The following is a 19445-nucleotide window of genomic DNA, read 5'->3' on the forward strand; positions in this document are numbered from 1 at the left end:
GCCATAATTAGTCAGGCGCTGCTGAAATATGGCTGCATAAAAATAAAAATTTAATAATTTGAAAGCTCGAATCTCACTTTAGTCGTGTAGTTTTGATCTCAAGCGATTCGATTAAACAGTAAATGCAGATTTGAGGCACGTTTAATTACAATGCTAGTATCCTAAATATCAATATTATCCTTAACCACATCTCTATGTCAGAACATGTCATTGAATCAAGACTTAGTGTATGATTGTAAGGTCTATTCCCTTGTTATCAAATGCCAATCGATCAAAAGGACGTTATTCTGAAGTTTCTTACAGAAGAACTTTGACTTATACTCTAAATTATATAAATCTTGATTTGCTGAAAATTTTGGCTATTTACAGCTTCGCCTTTTTTTATCTTAAAATTTTTCTAGACAATAGCCAAAAACACATGCAAAGAGAGTACAACTCATTTCAGTGCAAACACTGCTATAAGGGTCCACTTATAATCCGAACATTCGCACTGCCGATATAACTGTAATATTTGCCACTGCCGATATAACTGTAATATTTGCCACTGCCAATATAACTGCCACTGGATAAATATCAACACCATTGAATGTTTTTGATTATGTCGCAAAATATTAATGCCTCGTTTAAATATTATTTATACCCCCTCAAATTCCATTCATTAGTGCTATATTCAATTATAAAAAAGAGCATTTAAATAATATAACGAATACGCCATTTTGACCATTTCAGTTTCATGAACTATTTATTCTGTTGAACCACAATATTATTGTAGAAACTATCCGATTTACTTTTCTGTTTTTAATGTATATATTAAAATGCTCAAAACGATTTTTGTTGTACAAGATCAAAATACATCATTTCATATTTCAAGGAGATGGATATTTGAACGGTAAAATTAAAAGCAAATCTTTAAGCGAAATATATTTTTTTCTCTAATTTTCATTATTGAATAAAATTAATGTGTTCAATATTACAAACGACTTCAACTGAGTTAACACAGATTATATGTTGTAGATACACAAATGAAACTGCGGATATTTTTGTAGAATTTTAGTGAATACGATACTATATTTCATACGATGGAATTACGACTTGCAATAAAGGAGTTGACTTTGTTAATAATGAGATATTTGGTGTTCATTGTATTACTACGATCCAACCTTTAAAAAAACCAGTATCAGACGTTTTATTAAGTTTTCATCTTCATTCAATATCGCATTACGTCCTTTAGATTTATTTCCATGGGTGAACACTTTTTTGAAGAAAGTGCCCATGCTTATAGCCAAAAGGCAAAAAGTTCAGACGGATGAAGATGCAAAATACAAAATAACTCACCATTCCAGAAAAATTAATGGAGAGTTTGAACAAAAGATTTACGTCACAGGTATATTTTAAAGTTGAGAATCGTAGGTATTGTATAACGTTTACATAAAATGTACACGAAACTTCCATAAACAGTACATGAATGCGTAGACTGATGTATGTATTAAACTACAATATAATGTACATGAACACATAACACGGTTGTTTAGCTGCCTATAGTAAAAGCTATTGTTTAATGATTTTTTCCCGTCAAATTCACTTCTTTAAGACATATCTAATACATTCCTTTTAATAAAGATACTATAAAGCCCTGAACTTTCTCTGATTTCATCGTCTCTCTAATATGTTTATAAATTTAACTGCCTAGTCTCTTCAATGATAAATTGTCAGCGCTATCCATTTCCACTGTCATAAACGCCACTATCATTTCTAACAATAATCTGCTTAGGTTGAATACTTTCACTATGAACAGATGGTGTTGTCGGTCCAGTTAATTTATAATTAAAACTTTCTAGACCGCTTGTAATGATCTCTGTTCCTTCCGTGCTAGCATTCGAAACTGAAACTAAAATAATCGGAATGTGTCATCAATAATACAAAAGTAAGAAAAATTTGATGTCATGATGTATATAACTCTGTTGGCATTGTTTGTTATGTAAACGTCGTCGCTATATATATTTGATTTAGTTTTATATACCTTGTTTTCTGGATATATAATTGTCTAATAGATCTACTTGATTTGGCAAGATATATTATCATTACTAAAATTCCAAATATCAAAATAACCAGATTACACAAATAATAAATACATGCATAATAAATTTCAGATATCCTTTAAAATCTGAATGTAATGATATGATAACATATAAACCAAAAGCTCTGAGTCTATGGGTGTTTAGTTCCAAACTACACAATTTTTCATTATTTCCTATTAAGCACAATTGTTAATATTTCGCAAACTTACCACTTCCTACTAGTAAGTTCAGGTTTCTTCGTCAACTTTTCTTGTAATTACATTTTTTATCTGTTGTCATCGATATGTATACCAATTCACCAATTCACCATATTTTTGTAGAGAACCTGGGCCTTTATCATAGGACATTGGCGAACAGTGTGGAAATTCAGAAAAATACAAAGCCTTTCAGTCAACTAGTTTTTATTCAAATAGAATATAGCAGCAGCCAATGTATTGTTATCACTTTGTTCATTCGTTAATAAATATTTAATTTTCAAAATAATTAATAATGAAAATTTCCACATCGAATATATGTTGTTTGGTTGATATTTCTGTTGTAATTGCATATTATCGTCGTAATACTCATCGTGATTTAAAGTTTTTAGTGAAGCTCGTCACATTCATTTTCCGTTTTCTCTTAAGACAACTTTTGAAAACATTCCGTCATAAATTTTCCGTTTTGTTTTTGGCGTATAGTTATGTCTGTCCCTCATTTTATTTTCTTGTTTGTTATTCTTATATCTTTACAACAAAGTAGTAGTAATTACAACAGAAGTAGAAGTAGCACTTGTATCAGTGGTACTAATAGTAGTGTTGATGTGATTTTGTGCATATTTGTAAACAAATATGATGTGAAGACTTACCTTCGGACCCATATCCACAACCGACCTCCTCTGAAAGTGAAAGGTATACTAAAGTTACAAGAGCTTATAAACTATTTATCTTAAAGTGTCAAATAAGAAAATACCGGTTCTTATACTCTACTTAAATTCGTTCCCATGAATATACACGTTTCTAATTGCTCAATAATGAACAACATTGACAAATCTAAAGGACTGAGATGGCACACCAACCAGTTTTATTTTCATATAAAATAGTTTACATTGAATTTCATTCAAAGTTAAAAACACTTGACTTCTTTAATAAAACAGTAACATGCATCTAGAAAATAAAAAATGAATTGTTAGAAAGTCGTATCATGCTTATAAATGCAAACTGTCGATATAATAAACCTGTCGAACAGGTAAGATATAAACTAAACTCAATAAATGAAAAATGTGGGAGAAAAACCTTTTGAGTCGAGAAGACCGGACAACTTGCAAAAATATACGCAAGCAAAATACCTACTCTAAAAAGTACAACAATTATTGACTTACACAATGGTTGACTCGCTTGGAAAGAACATCAATTGCTGACTTGATTCAAATTACTTATGCGATATCATAAAGTTAGACCTACCTGTATTTTGATCTAATCTTTCATCTGAGACTTGTGTCACAGGGTTTAAGCTATGTTCTGTTAGTTGTGCATACCCAATTGTTGAATTTGTATTTAAACTATCTTCATCCAATCTTGGAGCTTGCACGAAAGGCATTTGTGTTTGCTTTTCCATACAATCTGCCTGATGCACATCCTTTGTATTTTCGGCAATCAGTAGTTCTCAGACAATAATGTCAATTCGATCAATATCTGATTGTTCGACTGCCAATACTATATCTTTTTTTTTATCAAAAATTACAATAATGGCTATGGGCAATTCTTCTACTTTGTTAACTTCAATGTCTTTAATATTATGCGGAAATCCGTTGTCACTGCATAATACATCTCGACGAAAATCATTATTATGAGCGGAATCATTGGTTGTCTTTTTGCTTTGATCATTTACATTGTCTTTGTTTACTTCGTTCTCAATATCACCAGCGATTTTATCTTGGATTCCGTTTAGAACATTGTCATTCTTCATTTTGTTATTTAGAGTCGCCGAAACCAGAATTCCTCCTTGTTCTATAACATCTGCATCTAAAAATGGCATCATAATCAGCACACAGAACATCTGCTAGTCTAAGGTTTTATATTTATTTCATAATTTTGGTTTTTCGTTATTTCCTTTAATTGACATATTGTCGTTTTCGAAGTCAAGAAAGTCACTGAAATACAAGATTGTTTAAGGTACAGTTTAATGGCGTGGACTTCAAAGTTTAACATGTTTGAATAAATTTTTCCAGTTGTACATTGTAACGTTTTGTGGCTTGGCCTTGTAGTTTTGTCTTTTAAATTGTCTCATGTTAGTATGTTTTTCTTTTATGAAGTGCAGTTTAAAGGAGTGATCTTTTAGGTTTTGACTTTTTAAATTTTCATATTTTACAATACTTGTTGCGTCATTTAATTTTACCTTGATCTGTCTTATTTCTGTGCTTTCGTAACAATACAAGAAAAAGGACTACGCAAACAACTACAAAAACCTGCCAACACTACAACACTGCAAAATTTATCAATATATAAACAAATGTTAACAAGCAATCTACAAATTTAAAACTGTTAAATTCGTTATCTTTTATCCAAATTATTATTGAATTGATTACAAATAATGAAAATTGAAAGTAGAAAAAAGGGTAGAAGCCCTCACCCTTTTTCAAGAAAAATGTATGAATATTGAAAAACAAAATTGTACATCTGTTTACAGAAAGCAAGAAAACTATTCTTTCTTTGAAAGTTCACTTGTCTTAAAAGGATAAGTTTTAATATCCAAGTATGTACTTTTAAATACACATGCACATTTTACACATCCAAATGTGTAAGTGCTTAAGATGGAAGTTTGTCAAGTTTTCAGAACTTGTTTCTCTGTATATTTCATATAAAACAACATTTTATAAACGTACATTTTAATCTTATTGATTTGTTATCATAATGTATATTAAGATTTCTTCGGAATAATATCAAGGCTTTGTAGTAAGCTGAATTCAGTATTCTAAAGTTAGCTAGAGCACTCAACGTAATTTCATTTTATATTAGAAGATAATATATTGACCCTAAAATCTCTGAATACTATCTAAGTACTCAATTCTCAAAAAATCATCAACTATTTGTCACAAATATTTGTCTTACTCTCATTTGTTCTATTAAAACATTGCCAACACGGATAATTATATCTTAGTTGAGAACAGGACGCCTAATAATTTATAAAAGGTACTCTGATAAAAAAAAAATATCGTTTTCTTTACCTGACATCATAAAACTGTTTGAATATTTGATTTACAAAATATATGTTACGACTGGTAGATTTACGATCTTTCCATATCTATAAAGCAATATTCCAACCGTACTTGAATATATTGTATATTTCTCCAAGATGATATGATATTCTAGGGCCTGAATTTAGAAACATGATTTCACTGACAGAGGGTTGCTGCTTACAAAGAGGCTATTAATGAAGGGTCTTTTTTAGGGGTACCCAAGACTATGAAAAAAATAGAATTGTCTCGTTTAATTTATAATTTTTTTACAAAATATTTACTTTGACCTGTTGACAAAAATATGAAAATTTAAAGACATTTGAACCACACAATTTACAGGATTAATTTTAATTGGATATATAGCAGTTTGACAAACACAAATTAGTTATGCCGATGTTTTTTTTTCTTTTTATTGTCTCACAAATTTTCTCTTAGTGCAAGTTAGAGCTAAATTTAAAGTATAAAACACTTGTGTATTGTTGAAAATTGTATGTAAATTTTAGTTGTTGGTTGTTTAGTTAAACGATATGATAACTAGAGTGTAATACCTTGAAAAAAAACTTTGGTATACAACAAGTAATGTTCTAAATTAATGTTCTAAAAAAACTTAAATACGTAATAGGTGATTACTATAAATTCTATATGAAATGAAATGCTCTTTTTTTATGAAACGGTATTAGGTGAGTCATTACTCAAAGGCGGAATAATGTTGTGATATATATACTGATGATTTTAAGGTAGACGGAACGCGTCTGTCTTCTTATATAAGTTTGGTATCTTTGATTAATTTTAAAAATCATATTTAGAAATTTTTTTATCTGTTTCAAAAATCATTCACAGAGAAAATTTGTATTCTTACACTGCAATTAAAGAATTTGAAGATGTTTTTTCAATTGAATTTGGAGTCTGTGCTCTTCCGTGTGTTATTCCGCCTGTTGAATGAAAAAAAAACAAAAGAATACTTTGGATTAAATGCGATGGCAATACAGTACAACTTTAAGTATGAAAAGAAAATCTTTACATCTGTTTATAGTACGGATGTGCAACAACGAAAAGTCTTAAAATTTCTCTGGGAAGGCTTTAAGATAATAATAATAATAATAATAATAATAATAATAATAAAAATAATAATAATACTTATGATATTAATATAGCTGTTTCGGTTCTTGTACATCGTTGGCTTACCCATATTATATTCGGTTTGAGCGTTCCTGGTGAAGGTAAATCCACAGAAGCGTTCGGACGCATGCAATTTAAACGGCGTTTTTATTATTTTTTTTTTTTTTTTTTTTTTTTCACACATCTCTTCACGTTCAAAGAGAGTATCCATTCTGAATCATTTATCGGTCGCCATCGTTAATTTATCAATCGATATCATGTGATTATAACACATAATTGAACTGTATGTTTGACTCCATCGAGTATCGGTTTTGTTTTTAATTTGCAGTGTTTGGTGTTTGGTGTTTTGTTATTTTATGCATAATTGGTATGGTTTCCATAACATGTTGCTAATGGCAATATATGTGTTCAGAAAATCAACATTTAAGAAACTTGATAAATCTAGATACTATTTTCCAAACGTTGTTTTTTTGTTAACAAAATCAATTGTTATTCCACACAGGAAGTTTCATATTTAAAAATTATCAAACAAATGCATTTCAATGTATAAAATTAACAAATTATATTTATATATAGAACCTTAAATGCTCGATAAATACTAAAACAAAACTCACAAAGTACTAATTTACATCTCATAGCATAAAAGATACGATCAATCCTGTAGAAGAAAACTTTGATGAACAGAAACTGTATTACTTTTGTCCTGCTTCCGTTTTTGTGGCAAACGTACACGGTAACGACGCGACTAACAAAAACATATGAAATGATACGATTGGATGAGAATGAATTCGTAATGGTCATATTATTTAGTTTAAAAAATCATTAAGACGCACAATAAATTAAGCAGAAGGTACGAAAACGCCATTTTTCCCATCATGGAATTTCAAAATCGAAGAGTATTAATTTTTCAGATTACATTATCCAGATATTCACAAGACATTAATCATATGTTAGCATTTACATTTTTGAATTTGTCTTAAAAATTTTCCATGAGTGCTTTCAATTTCATTCATTTTATGAAATAGAATTAATTAGATATTGAATGCATAGCCTCATTTGATATCTTCTCCTTTATATTTAGATATAAGCCCCATCGGACTATTTTGCTAATATATTTTAAGATGTTAATGTGGATATAATGTCTACATAGGTAAGATTCGTCTCATATACTATTTTGTAACAAAATAAGCTAGGCATGTTTGTGTCGTTAAACTGACAGCACAACTGCTATTTTATCACGTTAGTGTTAAATTTATAACAGCCTATTCATTCATTTATGAATAAAATTAAAGAAGAATTGCTGATAAATTGTTCAGCTTACTGTGACATTTTATTTTAGTATTTAGTTTTATTACAGTATAATGAATCAATGCTTAATAATGAATAACTTTACCTTTTGATTGTGTTTTACCAATACTTGGAACCAAAGTAACGATTGCTTCTCTTTCCGTCAATGGAAGGATCTCAATTCTGGTTGTAACATATTGCCGACTGTAAGTCATGATAAAAGTTTCATTATTACTAACTAAAATAGCCTAGATTTTCTATTTAAGGCTGTTTCCTTCTCGTATATTGAAGTAAAAGAGTGAAAAGCTACCGAGCGGGATATCAAATATAGAAGTCGCAAAATCAGACAATACCTTTATAAAAAGTCAAACGTCCCAAACAAATCAGCTCAAATGTATTTCAGAAAGACTCTACTATTGCATCAAGTATGATACGATTTTTATCCATTCGAGACAGTTAAAAATCGCGAGACTGACCAATGAATAACTGAGATCAAACGAACCACACATTAATTAAATAAAAATAATCACCAGACCAGGAAAAGGATAAAGCTGGTAAGAATTAGAGAAAAACAATTACAAGGACAATTATTTATTTTCCAATAATTTGTATGTACTATAGATTATCTATTGAAATTTCAAAGTTTTAAATATTGTTATTTTGTATGACAAAATTTGAAAATTTAAATGTTGTAATATGATGTAGCTTTGAATTTCTTCAGAAACTTCCGTGAAAGATAAATTGTACTATTACCATACAAGTTTAAAGATACAACTCTATTATTACCAGACATATTGGAAATATAGGACTTAGGTATTACAACTGTTTAGTCCATTTTTGGTAATATCATTTTTGCGTGGCTCGACATTTATACATCCCGCCAAATGTGTTATTGTGATATGGACATTTTTATATTCTTGTGTGTCATTTTCGCTTATGTACTTTGTCTATAGACTGTCTATATGCCATTTTGTTTTTCTTTGTTGAAATAGTTATTTGTTTTTATATGATTAAGATTATAAAACAATGCTGACGTCTGTACCCCAATTTTGGACATTGTTACCTATTATGTCTGTTTGTTTTGCTCACATACTGCTGTAAATAGAATGGAATTCTATGCGACTGTCATACAAGTGAAAGGTTTAGCTAGCTATGTAACCAGGTTTAATCCACGATTTTCTATATAAGCAAATGTGTGTACCAAGTCAGGAATATGACAGTTGTTTTCCATTCGTTTGATGTGTTTGAGCTTTTGATTTTGCCGTTTTGAATTTTCCTTGGAGCTCGGTAATTTTGTTATTTTACCTTTTTCATTAATTTTGATAACAGCAATATAATTTGTTTTCATTCGTTTTAAGGGTTAATGTTCAAATGATTATTATATAAACATACAAACCTTTTTGTTTTCGTAGACGTAAAAAATCTTTGTGTTACCTGAGTGCTGAAATCAAACAATTTTACAGTATACTAGCTGCTATGACAAGGGTATTATATATATATATTTGTTGATGGATGTTACAGTTTACCGAATACAGAGTTCAACGTACACAAAATTGAATGTTCATTGCAATGGTAAACTTTAAAAGAAACTGATACAATACTACAAATTTTGTGTCTAAATGTAAAAATTAATAGTCCATTAAGTGATAGGTAGGAGTAGTTCAATTTCGATATGCAGGGGGAAAACTGAAAGAGAGGAACAGTCATTAATACGATAATTTTCTGAAAATTTACTGTTCCTGACATGTCAAAAGCATTTAATCCAATAAGGTTTCTTATTCCAATGCATAAATAATCTTCAATTTTAGTTATACATTTTTCTTATTCATTCTAAGAGCATAGGTTCATGTTTAATTGATTATTATATAATCATACAAACCTTTTTGTTTTTGTAGACGTAATAATTATTTGTGTTACCTGAGTACTGAAATGAAACAATTTTACAGTGTACTAGTTAAGAAATCGGAAAATCATTGGAAAGTGGAAATCATCACGTGAGACGAATTGTAGTTTAATGTGGATTATTGAGTGACAAAACATCATAGAAATACTAGTATCTGAAAGTTAAAATTAAAGAACTTCGCAAGATGCTTTTTCTTTTTGTCTTTGAGAAGGTTCTGTCGGAATTCTGCTTCATACGAATAAAGATATAAGTCCAAATCTGTCAGTAGTGGTGCATTTTAAGTACCCATTGGAATAAATACATTGCACTGATTGCCTGCTGAAATATCCACCCACAAACTGAACAAATATGTTGTCGATAAAAAAATAGTTTATTTGTTGTGCCAATTAGTGTGGTTCTTCCTAAAGTAAGAATGTCATATACATGATTCACATACATATAAAAGAAACTGGTAGTGAAACAGATTTTACAGCGTGCTACATCTCCAGCTTGTACATGTCAGAGAGGCAATTCCGTTGCAATAATGTATCTAGTAGCAAATAAATCCTAAGTGATGCTATGTATTCAATCATACCAAACGTAAATGTAAAAAGTAAAATCACAAAAATACTGAACTCCGAGGAAAATTCAAAAAGGAAAGTCACTAATCAAATAGCAAAATCAAAAGCTCAAACACATCAAACGAATGGATAACAACTGTCATATTCCTGACTTGGTACAGGCTTTTTCTTATGTAGAAAATGGGGGATTGAACCTGGTTTTATAGCTAGCTAAACCTCTCACTTGTATGACAGTCGCATCAAATTCCATTATATTGACAACGATGCGTGAACAAAACAAACAGACACAATAGGTAAACATGTCAAAAATAGGGGTACAGCAGTCATCATTGTGTTATCATCTTAATCACCATAAAAACAAACAAATGTAACAAAGAAGCACAAAAAATTACTGCTAATGGTAAAATGGTAAAATAAAAAGATAATTATTTGATGTTTTAAAATTAATCAACAAATAATTTCAGTAGTTGATCAAAAGAAAAACAACATTTATTCATTTGCATTGTCTTTTAAATTGCAGGTATTTTTCCTCTATTGTTAAAGAGTTGTCTCTACAAAGTTATCGCTAGCTAGACTCAATACCCATCACTAACTACTTCGAGCTTTTTTAATTTTTACTAAATATGATTGAACAATGAAACTTGATGTTATTTTTTTTTAAATATTTTGTAAAATTTTACGTACCTTACAACTGGAACCTGGGAAGGAAAACATGGACCACATCCGGATTCATTTTTCCATGTTCCTGCTGGACATTGGAGACATGCTGAAATATGAACGGTTAGGATTGGGCTAACATGAATGCATCTTTGCCGATTGTTTATTTTACTTACTATAGGTTATTTGTTAACATGATTTATATAAAATGATAGGTGCAATAAAAACTAATTGTTAGGCTAAGTAAATCCATGTGTACATTTCAACCTGTGTAAAAACTTGAATAAAATATTACTGGTCATATTTTTAGGGGCAAAAATGGAAAATCTGTTCATTTTCCCTTCTGCATCTCATCTTTTACTAACACTATATAATAAAAATGAATGTATCTTACCCTTAACGAGGACAGTATTTCTTTACAGTCAATAATTTATGATTTATTAAGGATTAAAAATATAGAAAAAAATTACTACGGCAGTAAAGTAATGACTTACTTCCATTTGAAAGCATAGTTTCACCCAGACCACATTCACGATATGTACAGGCACATGGGTTGCCAAAGTAACACTTGTCTGTATCACACTTACAAAAATCTGCGCCAGAACTACAATCTTTTGCGCTGTTTTCACGACTAGGCTCTAAATCTAAAATATTTTAAAGAATGCAGGTACATATTTGGTAAATAAATGGTACGGCATAAACAGATCAGATTGCTTCAATTTACTTTGAGTTATATTTTATTATTACGAGAAGCAAATAAAATTAAAAACCAATTCAGAGAACAATTGAAGGTCTTTCCACTCAAATTCATTTAAGATAAGAAGATTTTGAGAGAAAAAAGTATGTTCGGGCTTAAATGATAGCTTATCACATACTGATTCAGAAAATACAATGTTTGAGGCACTTTTTTCATCAGTTAAGGTAGATAAAAAGCCGCTTCCGGTTAAATCAAAGTCACTTCCGGTGTCAATTATTAGCTTAATTAACTCTGATTGTAAAAATATATAGTTTACATATATTTTTGCTTTAAATAAGGGAGATGAATTGCCGCTTCCGGTTAAAAAAGGTCACTTCTCGTTGACATTTGCAAGGTCATATGTTTACTTACATAATTCAAAGATTCTAAGGCTTAATAATGTATAAATATGAATCTACAGCAAAGGTCAAAAACTAGAACGTCAATTTTACCTTTGACCTTGAACGAAATTTCAAGGTCATAAAGCAAGGACCTCAAATCAAATGACCCTTAGTCTCCCTTGTGTAAGGGAAATGAGTTCTATCCCAATACGGCTTATTTTGAGTATTAGAGGGAAGGAAACTCCCATCAAATGTCAAAGGCTTTAAACCAAAATATGTATGTTACGACATGTCGCAAATGTTTGTTTAGTAAACATATTTTGTCGATATCTTGTACGGTTTCTGAAAAGAAGCAATATTAAGCAATATTAAGCCAAGATCAAAATTAAGAACCTGACCTTGACCTTTGACCTTGACCCCATTTTCTTTTTGGTGGACCAAGGACCTCAAATCAAAAGACCCTAGGTCTCTATCATCTATGGTTTACCAGTTACAATTGCATTTCACTTGTTTTAAATACAGAAGGAGAAATAACTCTCATATGGAGTCTCCGGAACGCTTCGCTCAAAATTGTTCTTAAGATTCTGAGGATATAACGAGCAAATTGTTGAAATAATTTTGTCGTAATCTTTTACGGTTGCAAAGGAGATGCGCACACAAGAAAAACAGTGTTAGGGGAGATAACTCTTACAACAAAAAGTGTTCAGTTAAACAGGGTCAGTTTCAAAAGCGCAATAACTGTTCGATATCATATATTTTTGGAACCAATGTCAAGTAAACTGTTTAAAAATACCGGAAATGACATTTTTTAAACCGGAAGTAACAAATTATCTGCCTTTTTTCAAACAAAAGTGTATAGAAACCATATATTTTTAGAATCAGCATTCAGTAAGCTATCATTTGACACTCGAAATTACATTTTAAACCGGATTTTAATATTTTCATTTCAAAATGTATCGTTTCGGGTGGAAATCATTATTATTATTCTTTTCTTCTTCCGCCACATTTTTTTTTTCGGTGGATAGTGGTTTCGCAAGATGTCGCTTAGATTTTTTATTTCCACCCGAAACGATATATTTTGAAATGAAAATATTAAAATCCGGTTTAAATATGTAATTTCGAGTGTCGCTTCGGTCAAAATTATTCTCAATATCCTTAGGATATAATGAGCAATTTGGTGAAATAAATTTGTCCTTATCTTTAACGGTTGCGAAGGAGTAGTGCGCACAAGAAAAACAGTGTTCGGGGAGATAACTTTTACAAAGTAAAGTGTTCGGTTAAACAGTGTCAGTCTTAAAAGCGTATAAACTGTTCGATATCATTTACCAAATATCTAAGCGACATTTTTTGAAACAAAAATAACTCGCAAGAAAAAAAAAAGGCGGAAGAAAAAAAAATAATAATCAGAACAAAATCAATAGGTCTTTCCACAGAAAAGTAGAAAGACCTAATTAAAATATCGCCAAATTTTCGTTGAACTCAATAGCTACATGTTTGCACTCGACTCCAATCTTTATTGACTCTGATTGTCAGCTTTCCTACCGAAGGTCGGTGGTTCTCTCCGGGCACTCCGGCTTCCTCCACCAATAAAAACTGACCTCCACGAAATAGCACAATAGTGTTGAAAGTGGCGTTAAACACCAATCAATATAAGATCTTTAGATACCAGTATATGTGTCCTATTCCGAACTGTGACATTGAGACAAACTGTGGATTATCATGGCGGGTGATACATGGATATCAGAAAACGCTTACCCTTTCAACGCACCCGGTTTAGCTCCTTTGGAATTCATGCGATTACCTCACTTTTTGTTTAGTACCTTGTTTGGTTTTTTTTTGTTGATCGGTTTACGAGATTTGAAAATCGGTAAACAACTGCTGCCGTTATTCAGCATATATGTTGCTTTCCATTTAATGTTTATTTTCAGCTTTATATTGTCTATTCCATGTGGTTGTGGTCGTTGATATACAGGTCAAAAATGATTCAGGGAAATGAATTACCGGGGTAGTATTTTAAGTTTGTTTTAAACTACATAGATGTAGTCAATTGTATATCTAAATGTTTGTCACCTATATAGGTTTCCTTTTTGGATATACACAATTCATGTGAGTTATGTAATCCCAAAGACATATTATGTACACCGTTGTAAAGATTTTATTTTTATTTTATTTATGAGTGGGATGGCTTTTTATATGAATTTTCCCGATTATGTTTGGTCTGTCACCCTGTGTTTGTACTGCAAAGTAAATGTGAAACAGTGTGTCTACTTTCGCCCTTTAGACAACAGAATAGGGAAGGTTCCAGAATTTATTTTAAGCAGTAACAAAGCTACTATTTCTCCGAGTGAACCGATTGGGATAATGTCGACGTTTGTTCGCCAAAATATTTTTTTTTCTTCAAATTTCTGAGAGCATGCGCCTGTAGCTAGCCGGTCCCGTTTGAATCCGCCCAATGCACAAGTCAGTGTCCCCATTCTCCCTTAAGACCATACACCAATAATAAATGTTGAATAGATACCTTCTGGACGACATTTATCGACATTTTTATTCTTAAAACACTTGGTAAGAGCCGTGTCCATGGTAGATTGTATATAATCAGGCTGGACAAGTCCTAATGGACACGATGTACAGATGTCTTTTGTGTATTCAGCTACGCATGGTAAAATTTCATGTCCTAAACGAAAATGTTAAATATGTTATAAAAGCAAACATTTAATCAATTCATATGATACAAACAAGACTTGCGCGTCCTTATTTCCATGAAGACACGTTCTGATTATGTGTTAAAGTTTGGTCAATTGCTTAGGAACTATTTATTGGTGATACACTCTTGTTGCCAAATACATATAGTTGTTTCGCGTATTTCTACATATAATTACGAAGTAAAATCAGCTGGTTTTTGTGTTTTTGTTAATATGAGCCTGTTTGAAACCCGTCACAAAGAGTTTTTTTTAACTAGCTATAGTTGAAATTAGATAAAAGGGATACAGGAAAAGAAGTAAACAACTGAGAACATTGGAACGACAAATTTCGAAATAAGTTGTAAATTCTTCTTATTTTTATATTGACTTTAGTTAAGATGTCAAAGTCGGGGTATAAACCCGCTGTATTTGTATGCACCTGTCCTAAGTCAGGAGCCTGTTGTTCAGTGGTTGTCGTTTGTTGTCGTGGTTCATAAGTGTTTCTCGTTTCTCGTTTTTTATATAGATTAGACCGATGGTTTTCCTGTTTGAATTGTTCTACACTAGTCATTTTTTGGCCCTTTTTATAGCTTGCTGTTTGGCGTGAGCCAAGGCTCCGTGTTGAAGGCTGTACTGTCTCATTAGCACTCATTCCACATCTTCTTATTTATATAAACAGTAAATTCGACCAAGCTTAAAGAATACAACTCTTTGAACTGACTGGAACGTTTCTAGTCAACGATTTTCATGAATAAATTCTAAGTTTCTAAAAAAGACTGATTATTTTAATTCTGTGTCACTTGATACTTACAAATGTATTTATAGAACTAATACAGCAAGTGCATTCCTGTATTAATAAGTTACCTCCCTTAACTCAGGGACTTCCATGTTTTTCTCTTACTGAATTTCTTGTATGTTGTTAAGATTTAAAGGGTGAAGTTAAATTTATCAAAACATTAGTTTGACTCCGCCAAAAAGACATGTGCCTATCAATGTCACAGGTCGGATGCTCATCATTGGTCATCACATGTTACATATAATGTTTCTTTTTCATTATTTGGAGAATTAAGTGTTTGAAAGGGTTTGTAAAATTTATTCAAATTTTTTTACTCGAGGCATTTAAGGGCTTTGTACATTAAATATTTACTTGTCTTTTGGAGAAGACTGTAGGTTGGTCGCTAGAAAGTAAGCGTACTTCCAATCCTGGGTGTAGAAGTTCTGATACATGATATGTACAGGTGTAGCTGTTTTAAGTCGACTAGTCTGCTTATTCCGTCGAAAATGAAATACATGAGAAAACCATTCATGTAATGCTTAATTGAATGTATTTTTTACACTAGCGCAAAAGATTCAGGTTGGCAAATCTTTTATTTTAGTAATTTGTGTCATGGGATTGCTGTCTAACTGATGCATACCAATCGTCTGTTTTTTCTGTTAAGCATAAAATAATATATTAAAGCATATGGTGCATAGTGTACTGGTGTAAGGTGTAATGGGGTATAGTGCATGGTGTAATTAGGTATAGTGTGTTGAGTTTGGTGTATGGTACATGGTGTATAGTTGTTTCGCGTATTTCTACATATAATTACGAAGTGAAATCAGCTGATTTTTGTGTTTTTGTGAATATGAGCCTGTTTGAAACCCGCGACAAAGAGTTTTGTTTAACTAGCTATAGTTGAAATTAGATTAAAGGGATACAGGAAAAGAAGTAAACAACTGAGAACATTGGAACGACAAATTTCGATATAAATTGTAAAATTTTCTTATTTGGTACATGGTGTATGGTGTTTGGTGTTTGGTGTAATGGGATATAGTGTATGGTGTATGGTGCATAGTGTACCGGTGTCTGTTATATGTGAGAAGTTTACACCATTCAAGTAAAAAAATTGAAAAATGTGGTATGATTGCCAATGAGACTATTTTCCACCAGAGACCAAATGTAGAAGAAATAAACAACTATAGGTCACCGTATGGAATTCAACAACGAGCAAATCCCATTAAGGACTATATTTGCTGTTTTTCTTAATATCATGCTTGATAAAAATACAAGAAAATATTGATAAACGTCATTTATACAGCAGCTAATTTAAGTAGTTTATATTATAATTACGCATATGCTTATGCATCAGTACAAAACTCTATGTTTATCAATCTTATAAGTGCTATATCATTGACTTACCGGGTGGACAGTTATATATGGGTTTACAGTGCTTTATCGCACCACCAATGTCATGTGTAATATAGACTTTAGAATTCTCACAAAAGTCAACCTACAATTCAAATATTTTCGTATTTATTTATTGCAATATTCGGTACCTATATTACCTTTGGTTATATCATTGAAAATATTGGCCCTAAGATGCAAACAACAGTTAACATTGATTAAAACTAGTACTGCCTGCTTGCGATAACATTCTTGAATTCACTATTCTGTCAGTCCGGCACTGGGTGGTACATTTATCGGTAAATTTCTTATCTATGTTTAGCGCACCCAATGAAAATTATCTAAGAAACAGGCGCAACGCGTATCTAACAAATGTATTCCTTAAGTACTTCTCTGATATGAAGAAATATATTGAAAGTTATTATAGAATATCCGATATCCATTTTCCACTGAAAGGTTTGTAACATTTTTATACTTTTTTGCAACATTGACTTTTATCATAACATGCAATAACGTTTTAATAAGTATCGTACTAAATAGGAATGCAATAACTGTCACTGAACGTGTAGCAACTAACAATCATTCAATGATAGATTTACATACAAATTAACTATTAGCAACAAAGGCCAAGAGAGTAGACTACGGAAGACGTGGATGGTTTTTATTGAAACATAAATTATACATAATGTTGAAAAAACAGCATAAGAAGCAATTCGCACCATTTGTAACAGCTAACAAAGAGGATTCGTATAATTAGAAACTACTTACCAACAATAAACCAATTACTAAAAAGTACAAGATCCACATGATTTCTATTAGTGTTATAGAACCTCTAAATACAATAATCTACAACGTTTCACATAGATGGTGGTATAGAAGTTTTACTATCCTTTTCCTTACTTAACGGTTGTAGTTTTATAAGTGTATTTAAGTGTTGAATTAATGTACACATAAATATCCACTTCAGTAGGGTTCCGAAAAATATTTTGCTTGTATGACATCAGCACTAGAGTGTATGGTTTTTCTGCGAAAAAAATATTCTAATTGCATTATTAAAAACTTATTTTTTCGATTGATGAAGAAGATTTAATTACTTATTCAGCGCTAAGGTCTAAGGATATTCTTGCTCTAACTTATGATTAATTTGATGTACGTAATTGATTAGAAATGAGATTTCAATTTTGTATATAAATAATCTCATTGTTTTATCCATGCGATCTCCAACAATTATATTTAGAATTTGTTGTCGTGTCTTTAAAAAGTTCCGTATTTAGTTCAAGAGTTAATTCAAATAAAATGTCCTTTTTCAAGTGGAAGTCAAAAACAAAACAAACTATAGAAAATCACGATTATGTGGAAAATTCAATAATTAGTCATCGTATTTTTTCGTTTTTAATACAGTTTAATAACTTTCTTTCTTTTCTTCGTATTAGCTTGCTATTATAAGGAACACCCCTTAACGGGTAATATTTAAAAGTTTATTACGGGGAAGAGAGGTAAAATATATTACATGAAGGTACAATCCAATGATGGTGCGCTATACATTGGTAGTGAAATATAAAAATCTTAAAATATACAATGATATATATATAAAAAGGATAAAAAGAACCTTCAGAAGGTCAAATAAACCAAATATTTAGTCATTCATTTTACCTGCAAATAGATTTTTTTATATACATATATATAAAAAAAAACAAAAAAAACAAAACAAAAAACAAAAAAAAACAGTTGCAATAATATTATATACAGAAGCTACAATTAAAGTTCAAAATTATCCGATATTTCACTTTTCTAATGTCAGACATCTAGCTTTTGTAATAGAGATAATCTGTGATAATGTAACTTGAAGCAGAAGTGTTTTGTGAGAGTTTCTAGTTGAAGAGTTGACTCTTCTTTGCATCCTAGTTATGCAGTGTATGTTGTGCAGTCCAGTATGAGTTGAGTAACTGTTAGCTTATTGTTAAACAGTAATTTCCATGTTCCGGGAGGAGAGTTTTCTGTTACAAATTGTTTAATAGGAGTGAAGTATTCTTTTCTCTCATTACTTAGAATAGGACATGTTGTTAGGACATGTAAGATATCCTCTATTTCCCTGTGGTACAGCAAGCAGATAGGGTCAATGGTATATTTGCTGAACTTATGTTTGTCGGCCTGCACCATGTATGTCCCGGTGAGCATCCTTACTATAGTTGTAGCTTTTCTGATTTCTATTAGGTTTTGACCTACTTAGTCCCAAACAGGATGTGTGGTTTCTGCAATACCAAAGTTGAGGTTCAGAAATTTAAGAGATGACATTTGATGAGCTTCATCTTTAAGTTTAAGAATCCAAAATGTTGAGATTTCTGTTTTTACTCATTTCTTCCAGGAGAGTTTTGATGGAATAGCAGTGTTTTTGCCTAGAATGAATGGTAGGTTGTATTTTGATAGTAATAAGGCAGTTTGATAAAAGAAGCTTTTGTTGTTGTCATAGTTCACCGCGATTTGTCTATTAATGATTTCTTTAATTTTCTTGTTGGAGCAGGTTGTAAGGGAGTGTAGAAATATTAATTTCCTCGTGTGAATTTCTGCTTCTACCGGTAGAACTCCAAGAAGCAAGTATACCGCAGGTTTCGCTGTCCTCGTGGCAAGAGCATGTATGGAACGCAGTGTACCAATATTAAATCTCTCCAATATCTGAATTTGAGTTTTTGTTAGGGAAAAGATTT

At 31.2% G+C, this 19445-nt stretch overlaps 1 protein-coding gene across 1 annotated transcript; it reads right to left on the bottom strand.

Annotated features, from left to right (window-relative positions):
* Nucleotides 1–1598: 1598 nt before the first annotated feature.
* LOC127720717 (uncharacterized) lies at nucleotides 1599–17713 on the bottom strand. The gene is made up of 13 exons (XM_052227482.1): nucleotides 17509–17713; nucleotides 16756–16846; nucleotides 14414–14569; nucleotides 11313–11462; nucleotides 10846–10927; nucleotides 9578–9622; nucleotides 9095–9139; nucleotides 7805–7902; nucleotides 6152–6224; nucleotides 4452–4538; nucleotides 3518–4206; nucleotides 2923–2952; nucleotides 1599–1888 (listed from the first exon to the last, which is right to left on the bottom strand). Exons 1-10 carry the CDS (start codon nucleotides 17545–17547, stop codon nucleotides 4463–4465), a joined length of 855 nt encoding a protein of 284 aa, XP_052083442.1. The 5' UTR covers nucleotides 17548–17713; the 3' UTR covers nucleotides 1599–1888; nucleotides 2923–2952; nucleotides 3518–4206; nucleotides 4452–4462.
* Between the last annotated feature and the right edge of the window lie 1732 nt (nucleotides 17714–19445).

Source organism: Mytilus californianus, unplaced genomic scaffold (assembly GCF_021869535.1).
Source record: "Mytilus californianus isolate M0D057914Y unplaced genomic scaffold, xbMytCali1.0.p SCAF_11, whole genome shotgun sequence".
NCBI lineage: Eukaryota > Metazoa > Mollusca > Bivalvia > Mytilida > Mytilidae > Mytilus > Mytilus californianus.

What these genes read in the sequence shown, in the direction of transcription:
- LOC127720717 (XM_052227482.1), bottom strand. Translation starts at nt 17,547, where the DNA reads ATGTGGATCTTGTACTTTTTAGTAATTGGTTTATTGTTG. An exon ending in ACGTCTACAAAAACAAAAAG is followed by an intron (nt 9,140 to 9,577) that starts GTTTGTATGATT and finishes GTTTGATTTCAG; the next exon opens with CACTCAGGTAACACAAAGAT. An exon ending in TCAAATTCTTTAATTGCAGT is followed by an intron (nt 4,539 to 6,151) that starts GTAAGAATACAA and finishes TAAATTTTGCAG; the next exon opens with TGTTGTAGTGTTGGCAGGTT.